Source organism: Urocampus carinirostris, chromosome 16 (assembly GCF_059441175.1).
Source record: "Urocampus carinirostris isolate Australia breed hairy pipefish chromosome 16, RoL_Ucar_1.0, whole genome shotgun sequence".
Lineage (NCBI taxonomy): Eukaryota > Metazoa > Chordata > Actinopteri > Syngnathiformes > Syngnathidae > Urocampus > Urocampus carinirostris.
Genome location: NC_142364.1, coordinates 14,167,437 through 14,179,804, shown reverse-complemented (window position 1 = coordinate 14,179,804; position 12,368 = coordinate 14,167,437). Strand labels below are relative to the sequence as shown.

The 12,368-nt window shown below is 41.6% G+C and overlaps 1 protein-coding gene across 1 annotated transcript in view; it reads right to left on the bottom strand.

The window, feature by feature from the left end:
• The window catches only part of LOC148350345 (low-density lipoprotein receptor-related protein 1-like), a 118,032-nt gene that overhangs the window by 45,736 nt on the left and 59,928 nt on the right, over positions 1 to 12,368 (bottom strand). The window contains exons 2-5 of the mRNA XM_088320000.1: positions 5,155 to 5,265; positions 4,993 to 5,056; positions 4,937 to 4,942; positions 2,939 to 3,069 (exon numbers count right to left, since the gene is read on the bottom strand). Coding sequence (XP_088176126.1) covers positions 2,939 to 3,069; positions 4,937 to 4,942; positions 4,993 to 5,056; positions 5,155 to 5,265 — 312 coding nt within the window. The remainder of the gene's footprint in view (positions 1 to 2,938; positions 3,070 to 4,936; positions 4,943 to 4,992; positions 5,057 to 5,154; positions 5,266 to 12,368) is intronic.

Below are 12,368 nucleotides of genomic sequence, written 5' to 3'. Positions count from 1 at the left end.
GATCTTGGACGTTGTTCACAATTGCATAAAATTGGATCCAACAGAAATCGAACCCGGATCACAACAGGGAGAGAGCTGGGGATCACCACTAGAATGCCAAGATATATAAACAATACAGAACAAGGTTTTAGGTCTTATTATCACTGTCATGATTACCGATTCAAGGCACCTGTGACTGCCCAGTTGGCGCCAACAGCCCTGAGAGCTGATTGGCTAATAGACTCTTTTTAAACCCCCGGCTTTCAAGAGATCCCTGTCAGATCGTTGCCTACCGATACTCCCAGCTCGGCAAGCTTTCACGTTCAGAATCTTTTCCTGCCCTGTTTTTCTCTGCCTGATACCCGTTGCCAAACTGTTTCCGGACCTGACTCTGCCCTGTTCTGCCTTCCCGATATCCGACCTGTATTGCCCCGCTACCTGCCTGACACCTGGTGCCGACCTTGTTTGGAACTTGATACTGCCCTTGCTCTCCCGTCCCGGCTAACGACTAGTATTCCTTCAATTTACGACCATCCTCGCTCGACATCTCCAGTCACCTGCTACCCTTGTCCGTCAACCCTCGGATTGTGGAAGCCAGCCCTACTCCCCCTCTGTATTAATAAAAACTGAGTAAACAAGCGCTATTGGGTCCTGTGTCTGTTTCTGGTCCGTGACAATCACACTATATCTAGTAACGGTACCAGATACGTTAGAGAAATGTGATTAAAATCGGTATAACATTTTGGTGCACTTTTTCTCGGCTCAACCTAAACATTTTAAGTGACAATTCGAATTAATAGTTTATTTATACCTTACAGGATGACCAAATTACTTCCCACAATGCCACTTTCCTCATTCAGTTCAGAATATCTTGTATTTTGTAATGGCCTTGTGTGTAGGCGAAATAATACTGTATGGCAGCGGCCCCCAACCTCGTATGTACCACGCATCGGTTTAACATCTGACAATATTTTCTGGCTCAATGAATAACGTCAACAATTCGGTACCGTAACTAAAACTAGTGTGATAATGAGAAAACATCTAATGCTTTTTTATGTGTTATATGTATCCCCTGTGGTCTAATGGATAGCAGCTGGCGCTCCCTATCGGGATCCGGGTTTGATTCCTGTTCCCTTACATGTTAGAAATATATTCTGACTGATCAACCAAAGCACAAATATGATACTTTTTTTGTCCAACCTTCTCCTTACAGTAGTTTTAATTCCATCGCCTTATAGTCTGGTACGCCTTATACAGAGACAACTTTCTACTTAACGTTTCTGTTATTGCTAGCCCAACGCCTAGTGTATGTTGTGCATTGTGTTCTGCGTTAAACAGATTTTTAAAATGTTCATTTGACCATATAGGAGGTATCCGTGACAAAAAGTGAATACATACCTAAAATACTTAAATATATAAAGTTTGTACATATTTTCACGTTTTGCAAAGAGTTTTGTCAGCCATTATGTCAGGGAATGATACACCTTCCACCACCAGAGGGCCCTAACCAGTACCCAATTATCACAAACCCCTTATAAAGACATGTGTATGTCATTCCATACCACTTTTGTCCTATCTGCTTTTACTGTGTCAGGTTTGGTTTTTGTTTATGATTCGGACACTTTTCTGTTTTTGAGACCTGGTTTATATCTGTTTGTTGTTCTTGTTTTTTGTCCCTGTCCTGGCTCCAAAGAGAAAGCCCCTTGGGCGCGCCTTGGTTTCCAGTCCTGGAAGCGAGGAGAAAGCCCATAGGCCGCGCCCTGGTTTCCTGTCCCAGCGGTAAGGGACAAGGACATTTGGCCATCCCAATCCCGTTGCTGTAGCCTCCATTAAAAAAAAGGGGGTTTTGGGGGCCGTCATTTATTCAACTACCAGAAAGCCCCAACCGGTGTTTGAACTGGGTACAAGTATGTCCAATTATCAGACAACTGTTCCCAATTATCTAGAACTTTTTAGAAGAACACATTGAACATCTTACATCGTCAGGTCATTTTCATGTCATTCCACCTAACATTTGTCTTATCTGCTGTTACCATGTCAGGTTGATTTCTGTTTATGGTTTGGATACTTTTCTAGTTCCAAGACCTGTTTTTTTTTGTTTGTTCCAGGTTTTTGTTAATACATAACATCCCATGTTGGGCACACCTGGTTCTGGCTTCTCTGCATTTGGGTCCATATCTGAAAGCATGACACATTAATTGGGATTACTGTATATAAGAAAATATTGCTAAATTTGCATTGTGCGCCTTAATACGACAATAATTTAGAACAATACAGTCAATACTATCGTACTCCAGTGTTATTGTTATTGTATAATGACTTGTTTACCTGACTGCCTATTTTGCACATCTGGTTAGCTGCTCCTCTTGCACATCTGTTCTCCTCTGCACTATCGTACTTCAGTGCTATTGTTATTGTATAATGACTTGTTTACCTGACTGCCCATTTTGCACATCTGGTTAGCTGCTCCTCTTGCACTCTTTGCACTACTGTATAATACTATACATAGCTATAAATTATTTAGCATATTATCAGTACTTTTATTTATATCTGTACATTCAAGAAAACTGTGCGGGTCAGATGTATCGACATTTCGTTCTGTATACACTTGTACAAGAATGACAATAAAGTAGATCTCAATCTGAATCTGAATATCTCGTTATTTTTAAAGGTTTTTTATGGGGTACCCAGGTTTTAAAATGCATTACCTAAGCATAACAGTTTCTATCCCCTGCTATGAATCAATTGTCCTCTGCGATTTCCACCTTAGACCGGATTAATGTTGTATCCCGGGAGTCTACTGTATAGTAGATAATATGCAGTCACAACTGGTGAAACAATTTAACGGTAGTTTTCACAATTCATGTATACATTTCGCTTCCTAGCAACCTTTTGCCCGGTCTGTGCCAAAAGTCTGTGCGAGGGATCCCCCGCAGGCGCACCATTTTCCACCCGTCACCATCTGCTGTTCCGGATGACCCATCCAAGTGTTTCCACCTCCCGCTTCTTGGCTTGACGCCTCCACCAGCTGCACGTAGAGCCCCGAAGCACAGATACAGGACAAGTGGCCTGCACTTGCACGAAAAACGGCTAACACACAAAAAAATACGAGTGCTAGCGACAGTCTGCCGAGAAATACATTCTTGCCTTTCATTTGCCCAACAGCAGTTCCATTGAAGTCTCGGTGTCATCTTGTCAAGTTCCTCTTTCTCCAAAATAGCTGTTTACCCTGCGAGCGCAGAGCGAGTCGAGAAGAATAACACGTCCCGTAATCTTCTTCTTGTGTTGCGTTAGCAAAAGCGGTGTCGCTGATTTGTGAAAAAGCTCGTCAATAAAAGAAAATCCTTTTTGATGGCTCCGCCGGAGTTTCAATCGAAGCTGCAGGTGAGCCGTTTGATCTCCAGGGATGTCGGACTTCTTTTCTCTGAGGAAAGCGGATAAATCCCTCTGAGCCCGTGAATTGTCTGCGGTTTTTCAACGTCTCTTGTGTGATTATTCAGGAACACATTAAGAATTAGCCTTTCCTTTTAAATATATCTTTCGGTTTTGTATGAACAAATAAACAGCCCGAGGGATAAAAGAAAACACATTTTAACAGAAAAACATTTCAAAACAACTTGATTTACTGTTGTGACTGCTTTGTTGCTTTTCAGAGATGTTTTGGCTTTCACAATATGGAAACAAGTACTGTTTGGAAGCCAGTCGGGCAATAATAGTAACAAGGAACTGGTGGCCCACCAGGCTTAAAATCAAGAGCCTTCAGCTAGTAAAAAATTGCTGCAGCGAAGACAAGAAAGTTTGATCACATTACCCTGATTTGAGCTAACCTGCATTGGATCCCTGTTAACTTAAGATGTGATTTTAAGGTTCTGTTGGTAGTATACAAAATCATTCATGGACTTGCTCCCTCATATCTTTCAGATATAATTTCCCCTTCACTCTGAAAATGCTGGTCTCCTAGTGGTCCCAAGAGCCAAGAAGAGATACACAGGTTCGAGAGCGTTCTCCATTCGGGCCCCGGTGCTGTAGAATGCTCTTACCCCTGAGATTCAATCTGCAACTTCAGTGGAAATGTTTAAATCTAAGCTTAAAACACACTTCTATTCTATTGCATATGAAAAACCTATAGTTTATGTTAATAATATCTGTGTATCTGTGTATTATTTGCCCTCATGTAGGTTTTGGATCAGGTGATTGTGTCATAATAGTCTGTGGTTTGCAATAATCTGTGGTCTAGGCTGACATGACTTGATTTAACACAGAGGGGAACACTGTCTGTAGTTCAGAACATCGCAAAAAAATAGTCACCAGAGATGTAAATATCAATGATAAAACTTTACCACCGAGCTATATCAGAATCTTCATGGAATCTGAACATTTTATATTTTTTATTAGAGAATAAAATGTACACATTGGTTGATGGACCCTTGGAAAAAAGACTTACAATAATATGAAATGAGCTCTTTTGAACCTGTTTATAGGAATATTTTCCAATTATCTTCAGAACAATTTCAAGATTACTGTAGATTAATTTTGTCAGATTTATTCTTAGTCTATTTATGAAGATTAGCACATCCAAATCCGAAACCACGAACAGGGTGGCTACTCTTCTCCAGGTCGCAAATTAAATCTTCCCCCAATTGGGGGAATTTACGTATCTGTTGGTCTTGTCCAGAAGTGATGGTGATAATAAACGGAAACGGATGAGCAGATCAGTGCAGCGAATGCCGTCATGTGGTTCCTTCACCAATATGGGTGACATGCCCTCTTGTGGTCAGGGATTCGATCCTGCTCCAGGAGAACTAGTTTAGGTATATCTGGGTCTGGTTTATGAGTGAATGCAGATGACAGACCGATAGGTACTGCTTCATATTGTCCCTGAACTGGTTCGTTTTGATGAAGAAGAAGCTAAACAGGGGCAAACTTGTCAAATTTAGCAGTCAATCTAAGTTCCTACCTTCACCTACGGTTAGGAACATAGGTTTGTGACGGAAATCTCAAGATCTTGGATACAAGAAACACGATCATCCGTTAGGATCTTGGTGTAGAGCTGCCGTTTTTCCAACTTGAGAGGAGCCTTTAGAGGTAGCCCGGGACACCTTCATAGAGTGGCATAACCCACCTGCCCTTAAGGGTGTCTAAGACACACTGGAAAGACTATGTCTCTAGGCTTACCTGGTCGGATCCCGACCGAGGAGCTACGGTGAACAGGGATAGGGGACGTCTGGGCTTCCCTTCTGACACTACTGACACTGCTGAACCTGGGGGTGGACCCCGGGCTAAAGCCTGCTGAGGTGTATTTTCATAGGTACCGTAAATTCCGGACTATAGAACGCACCTGATTATAAGCACATTTTAAGAGGAAAACCGATTTTGTACTTACACAAGCCGCACCTGTATATAAGCCGCATGTGTCCACATTAAAAAATGTAACACAAACACAAATTAACCCAAACCCAACCTTAAGTCCCGCGATAGAAACTGTATGTCCTTCATTAAAGTACACAATCCAAAAATCACAGCCGGCAAATTGAACGGAAATCGATACCGGTACTTAAGGTTTAATGCAGACCTGCAGAGTCCGGGTCCCGTTGAAAGTAATCCATGGAAAAAAGTGTATATTTCCAAAGGTAAGGGTGGGAAAAATATATATCCACTATTGTCCGCCGCGTCCACAAACACGTCTCACCTTTACTCCACTTCCCGTCAGCCCCCGTTTTTTTCGCCCCTTCTTTTTGATTCGCCCGTGCAAAACATATCAGAATAACTCTCTAAAATAAACACTTTACAAAAATATACAGTTGCAAATACATATTATACATGGTTACACATAATTATAAAGAAAGACGGTACACCGAGAGAGTTTTCAAAGCTTTCATAATAATAATAATATAACTTTCATCCCAAACGGTGCCTGTGAGTTAATGTTAGCAACACGCTAGCAACACGCTCGCAACACAGTAAACAGGTCTGTTAAAAAAACATACCGTACTTGTAAAAATCACGGTAAACCGTCCTCATCTCTCTCCTTAGAACTGAAGCCAGCAAAGTCACTGAATAAGCCGCAGGGTTGAACGTTTGGGAAAAAAGTAGCGGCTTATAGTCCGGAATTTACGGTAACTGCTATGATAATGTACTGACGGTCAGGATCAGGCACATCATTGGCATAGCATTGTCTGAAGCCTGAAAGGTTCCTAATCCTAAATGTTGATAAGCGGCTACATTATTTTTTTAAAAGACGATTGCGGATCGACATCAGCATATTTCAAAAGCAACAATAAAATAGTCCAACCCAATTGAACTGAATCAACAGTCTTTTCCATCTTCAATCAGGCCATTTGACCACCTGCACCTAAAGGTTGAAGTACTTCTGGAAATGACAAGAAACGGCCACCTCAGAGGAAAATAACTTCCCGTTTCTTGTTTCCTTTAATTCAAGGTTCAGCTGTGCTCTCAAAATGACTGCAATCAATACCACTGACAGTCTCCAAACAGATAAACAAAAAGTGATCCATGTTATCTCTCTTTCCAAGTGAGTGCTTCCTTAGTCCTTCTCATTTGATGCAATTCAAAATACTTCCTTTTCTCTCGGTCATTGAGCCAAATCACATACAAACAGAAAACCGCTTCGGATAGAATGAGAATAATCATTCAAAGGGAAACAAATACTGAAATAAGATAATTGACTCTAAGTGGTTTCAGAGGCTGAGTCACCGAATATGGAAATTTACCGTTAGTGATTGTGAAAACAATTTTTGGTCTCAATTAAGTGGAACATATTGTTGCATTTCTCTCTTTTTTTGCTTTTTTTTTATCGGAGGTTTAATACTCATTTTAATGGAACACGTGTATGTTTATGATATTACATAAAGGCGAGAAAATGGGCCAAAGAGTTTTGTTCTTTATGAAGGATTAATGAAAAAAAAAAAAACTGACAAAGAAAAACATAATTCTTGCGTTTGTTTCTTTGTTTCTGTCCGGATGATATGCCCTGAAAATGCTGCTCTACTAGTAATCCCAAGAACCAAGAAGAAATCCACAGGTTCCAGAAGATTCTCCATTCGGGCCCCGGTCCGGTAGAATGCTCTGCTCTCTGATAGTCCATCTGCAACCTCAGTGGAACTATTTAAATTTAGGTTTAAAACACACTTATATTTTATAGCTTATGTATAACCTATATGTCATGTTGACAATATCTGTGTATGGTCATCCTGGAAGGGGGATTACCTCATCTGCGCTCACTTTGCAAGGTTTTGGAGTTTTTCCTTGCAGTCATGTAGGTTTTAGATCAGGGGGTGGTGTAATAATAGTCTCATCTCATCTCATCAGCCATACCGCTTATCCTCATTAGGGTCGCGAGGGGGCTGGAGCCCATCCCAGCCATCTCCGGGCAGTTGGCAGGGGACACCCTGAACTGGTTGCCAGCCAATCGCAGGGCACACAGGGACAGACAACTCATTCGCTCATTCACACCTAGGGACAATTTGGACCGGCCAATTCACCTGAAATGCATGTTTTTGGAACGTGGGAGGAAACCGGAGTGCCCGGAGGAAACCCACGCAAGCACGGGGAGAACATACAAACTACGCACAGGAAGTCTGGAGCTGGATTTGAACCCACGACAATATAATAGTCTGTAGTTTGCAATAATATGAGGTCTGTGCATCCCTTTGAGATTAAGGGCTTAGAAATAAAAATACTCCATTCTTTCGTTTGATCCAATTTTCCTTCTCATGTAAATAAAACATAGTTTGTTAGAATCAAAATACGTACATCATTTATTTTGTGTCAATAATATTTACCTTCTGGACTGATCAATCATTCTCCCCATAAATGAACTGCAAAATCGATCATTTAAAGTTAAAATTACTATATGGTTAGAGTATTACTTCCTTCATGAGAATTGCTAGATACAATGAGGTTATTTCAAACTATTTCGTATGGCAAAGTGTCACCACCGAATTGGATTCTCGAACAAATCAATATAATTTAAATCAGTTTTTTCTCTGCATTGGCTAGAAACAAATAAACTTGGTTTCATTCACCTCTTGCTGTACCTTCTACGGCCGGTGTTCTTCACTTTTAAAAAAACAGTTGTATGGACCAACAGGCGACTACTCCCAACTGTGAAACCTACCAAAAACTCACAGACCAGCCCTTCCCCCCCTAAATACATTTGCTCCTTCAATCTACACAATTCACATAGTGCACCTACCGTAAATTCTGGACTATAGAGCGCACCTGATTATAAGCCGCACCTACCACATTTTAAGAGGATAACCGCTCTTGTACTTACACAAGCCGCGCCTGTATATAAGCCGCATGCGCCCTTATTAAAACATGTAACACAATCACAAAATTAATCCAAACCCGACTTAGAGTCCCGCGATTGTAACTGAATACAAAATACACAGTCCATAAACCACAGCCGGCAAAATGAACGGAAAATGATACCGGTGCTTAAGGTTTGATGCAGACCTGCAGAGTCCGGGTCCCGTTAAAAATAATCCAAGGAAAAAAAAATGTATATTTTCAAAGGTAAGGGTGGAAAAAATATTTATCCACTATTGTCCGCTGCGTCGACCAACACGTCTCACCTTTACTCCACTTCCCGTCAGCCCCCGTTGTTTTGCCCCTTCTTTTTGATATGCCCGTGGAAAACATATCAGAATAAGTCTCTAAAATAAATACATTACAAAAATATACAGTTGCAAATACATATTATAAATGGTTATACATATTTACAAAGAAAGACGGTACACTGCGAGAATTTTCAAAGCTTTAATAATAATAATATTATAACTTTCATCCCAAACCGTGCCGGTGAAGGGTAGCAAAACGCTACTAGCAACACGCTCGCAACACAGTAAACGAGTCTGTTAATAAAAAACATACCGTACATGTAGAAATCATCTTCCTCCTTATAACTGACATCATCAAAGTCGTCTTCTTTCAGTATGGGAAAGAGACTTTGTCATATAGACGTCGTCCCACGCTCCCTTATTCAGAAACACGCTAGCAACACGCTCGCAAAGTAAAGTTTAGTAGCTCTGTTTCCTTCTTTATCAGACTGCTCGATTGCGTTCAGCTTGAAAGTTGCGTCATGTGCCTTTCTTTTTGCAATTTGCGTGATGAGGATGTGTCTACGCTAATTTAATTTGTGCACAAGCTAAGAAGTTGCAGTCTGCCTCGGCGCATATATTCCACCGGTCTAAATCTTACCTTTTGTACTCGAGCGCCGCATAAATGAAACATAAATTGGCCGCATCACTGAATAAGCCGCAGGGTTGAACTTTTGGGAAAAAAGTAGCGGCTTATAGTCCGGAATTTACGGTATTTTGATTTAAAGACGTGGATTTCTCCAAAAGGCAAAAGATGTTTATGCCTGTCATGATTACCCATTGCCTTCATCCGTGCCCGCTCGTTTGGCGCCAGCTGCTGCTCGTTGACTGATTGACTACCCTCCAGTCACTACTTGTCATTCCATCAAAGAACCTCTGTACTTGCAAGGCAAGCATTTTGACTCTGTCCTGCCCTGTCCGGTATCCTGCTTGTGTATCCAGTACCCGGTATTGATCCCATGCTGTCTGGTATTCTGCTCGTGTATCCAGTATCTGGTATCGATCTGGTCCTGTCCGGAATCCTTCTCGTGTATCCTGTATCCGGTATCAATTCTGACTGTCCCATCATATCCGGTATCGATCCCGTCTGTCCTGCCCGGTATCCCGCTCGTGTATCCGGTATTGATCCCGTCTGTCCCGTCCTGTCCGGTATCGTAACCAGATAGACTTAGCTCATAATTTTCACAATGCTCTTTGTTTTTCAGGGCTAAAAAGGTGCATGGAAGAGATTTTGAACAACCATGTTGCATTTGAACCAGGTTTTTAATAGGTTGCCAAATTGTTCCAATCGTAAAATCCATATTTATAACAGCAGTGAAGAACTCGGATGTTTTGGATGCTTCTTTAATAAATAATGATTTTGCCAGCATGCTAACAATTGGCTGGCACCCACACTTCCCATTTAAAGAGTAACGTCCGGCATTGAATGAGGTAATTACCGTATTTTCCGCACTATAAGGCGCACCGGGTTATAGGGCGCACCCCCAAAAAATAGTTTTTGGTCCTATATTTTCCATACATAAGGCGCACCGGATTATAAGGCGCTACAATGGGAACATCAACAAAACAGTCAGATAGTTCAGTCAAACTCACATCATGGCGGCGCCCCTGTTCGGCTGCGGCTGCATCGGCTCGCAACAGTTTTTTACACGTCGGCCAATAAGACTCAGTCTTCGGCTCGAACTGCAGATTAAGATACGATCGCAGTTTTTTTTTTGCTGGATATGCGATCATCCAGACATCAAGCGCTCGGTGCCACGACCACTCGGGAGTGTTTATTAGCCACGGACTGCTATGTCAACAAGACCCAGCGGCCTACAAAGCAGCGAAGCAGAGTGGCAAGACAGGGCGTGACCGCCGGACGAGGAAGCGAGGTTGTCGGGCTGTGCTAACAGCTAGGCTAAAGGCTAAACGCCTCTCCCATCCATTCTCCAACGTTCGCTCTCTGGACAATAAACTGGACCATTTAACAACTGGAAGTGGCATCGAACCGCGAGATGACGAACTGCTGCGCTAAAATTCTGACGAAGACATGGTTAATCTTATCTATCCCGGCTGACGTTCAAAGTAACTGTGCGGGTCAGATGTATCGACATTTCGTTCTGTATACACGTGTATACGAATGACAATAAAGTAAATCTGAAATCTGAAATCTGAAAATCTGAACTTATTACCCCCTTAACATTCCCAAAGCTTGCAAAGAAGCAAATACGTGTCGTAGACACGTGCGGATGCGGTGTCCGTACCATGTCACCAAACGAACTTTTCTTAGTTTCCATTTTATTTTTTGCTGGCAACCGTGTGGACAGCAAAGTAAGAATTTTATTGTGCAGGGAAACGTGGTTCTTCACCGAGAATATGACAATAAACACTTTGAATTGAATTTAGTTTAAAAATAGACTCATCACAGAAACATTAAGATCGTTCTAAAACAAGATACAGGGAAAATATAAAGCCGCATAGCTCACCTAAGTTCTCTTGCAGCCATCCTGTTCAATAATGATACGTAACCATGGTCTTCTTACAACAGTAAGTGTAGTAAATCCAGGAGAGTAAAATATTTACAAATACAGAATAGTAAAAAATGTTTTCTCTATGCCGTAGTGCAACCCAACGTGTGATTCACATTATTCTTTTTCGGCCAATTGCAGGCTTTGTTTCGCCCCTTTAGCCTATGCGAACCTGTAAATGATAAAAAGGATCCGCCCCCTTTACCTCTGAATAACTTTAGCCAATAGTGACTGATTCAAATGATAATTGACACATCGGTTAGGAAATGAAACGCCAGTATATGAAACCCAGCATACACCGCGGACTACTTCGCCTTCGGGGGAAAATCTAGTCGGGGGCTGCTTGCCTTAGTTGCAAGACTTTGCGACTTAATATTGATCCATATGTAAGGCGCACTGTATTATAAGGTCAGCTTTTGAAAAAAATAAAGGCTTTTACGTGCGCCTTATAGTGCGGAAAATACGGTAGTAGTAATTTTTCACCATTATTTACATTGTCATCCAATTTTACCATTTGTTGGGCGGGCCATCTTAAAAGAGCTAGGGTGGGCTGCGGGCCAAAATTTTCCCACAACTCTACCAAAGGATTTAAGCTTGAGATTGGACCATATGCAACATGGATGCATTTGGAAGGAGAAGAAGGTGACTCACAATCATGAGGGGAGTAATGAGAATTTAATCCTGTGCTTTGCTACCCGCGGTGTGAAAAAAAATTCCAGAACTACAAACAATTTCAACTGTTTTAGGAATTGTCCATTACTTACTTATGCTTGATTTAAGACCAACCATTGACACGTGGTAGATAAACAAAAATGCCCAGTGACGATGCAAAATCCCCACCGCTGGTGAATCACCGATCAAGATTAATTTCCTGCGTTGTCACACACAACCCAAATCCGCTAGATCGATTGATCTTGGTGTCTTAGAAGGCGCTGAGACACGGTAATTAATTCCTGCACATACATTTAGATTTTCTTTTCTCATGTTCCATTTAATGGGGTTGACGTTTCTGTCAAACTTCTTTGCCACTGACTGTTAGGTTTGGGTGGAAGGGATTCAAGTGCGGACACATGTGTCAGGTTGACAGTCTTTAATAAGGATCAGGGATGTAATAAAAGGCGCTCCGAGGAGAAAGGGAATAGAAAAACGAGTTAAAAAAGCATAGTCCATTAAAAGGCATGTCTGGAATATATAAAGTCTTACAATGGCAACCAGGCATTGAAGGCAAGACAGGCAAGAACATAAGTAAATCATATTT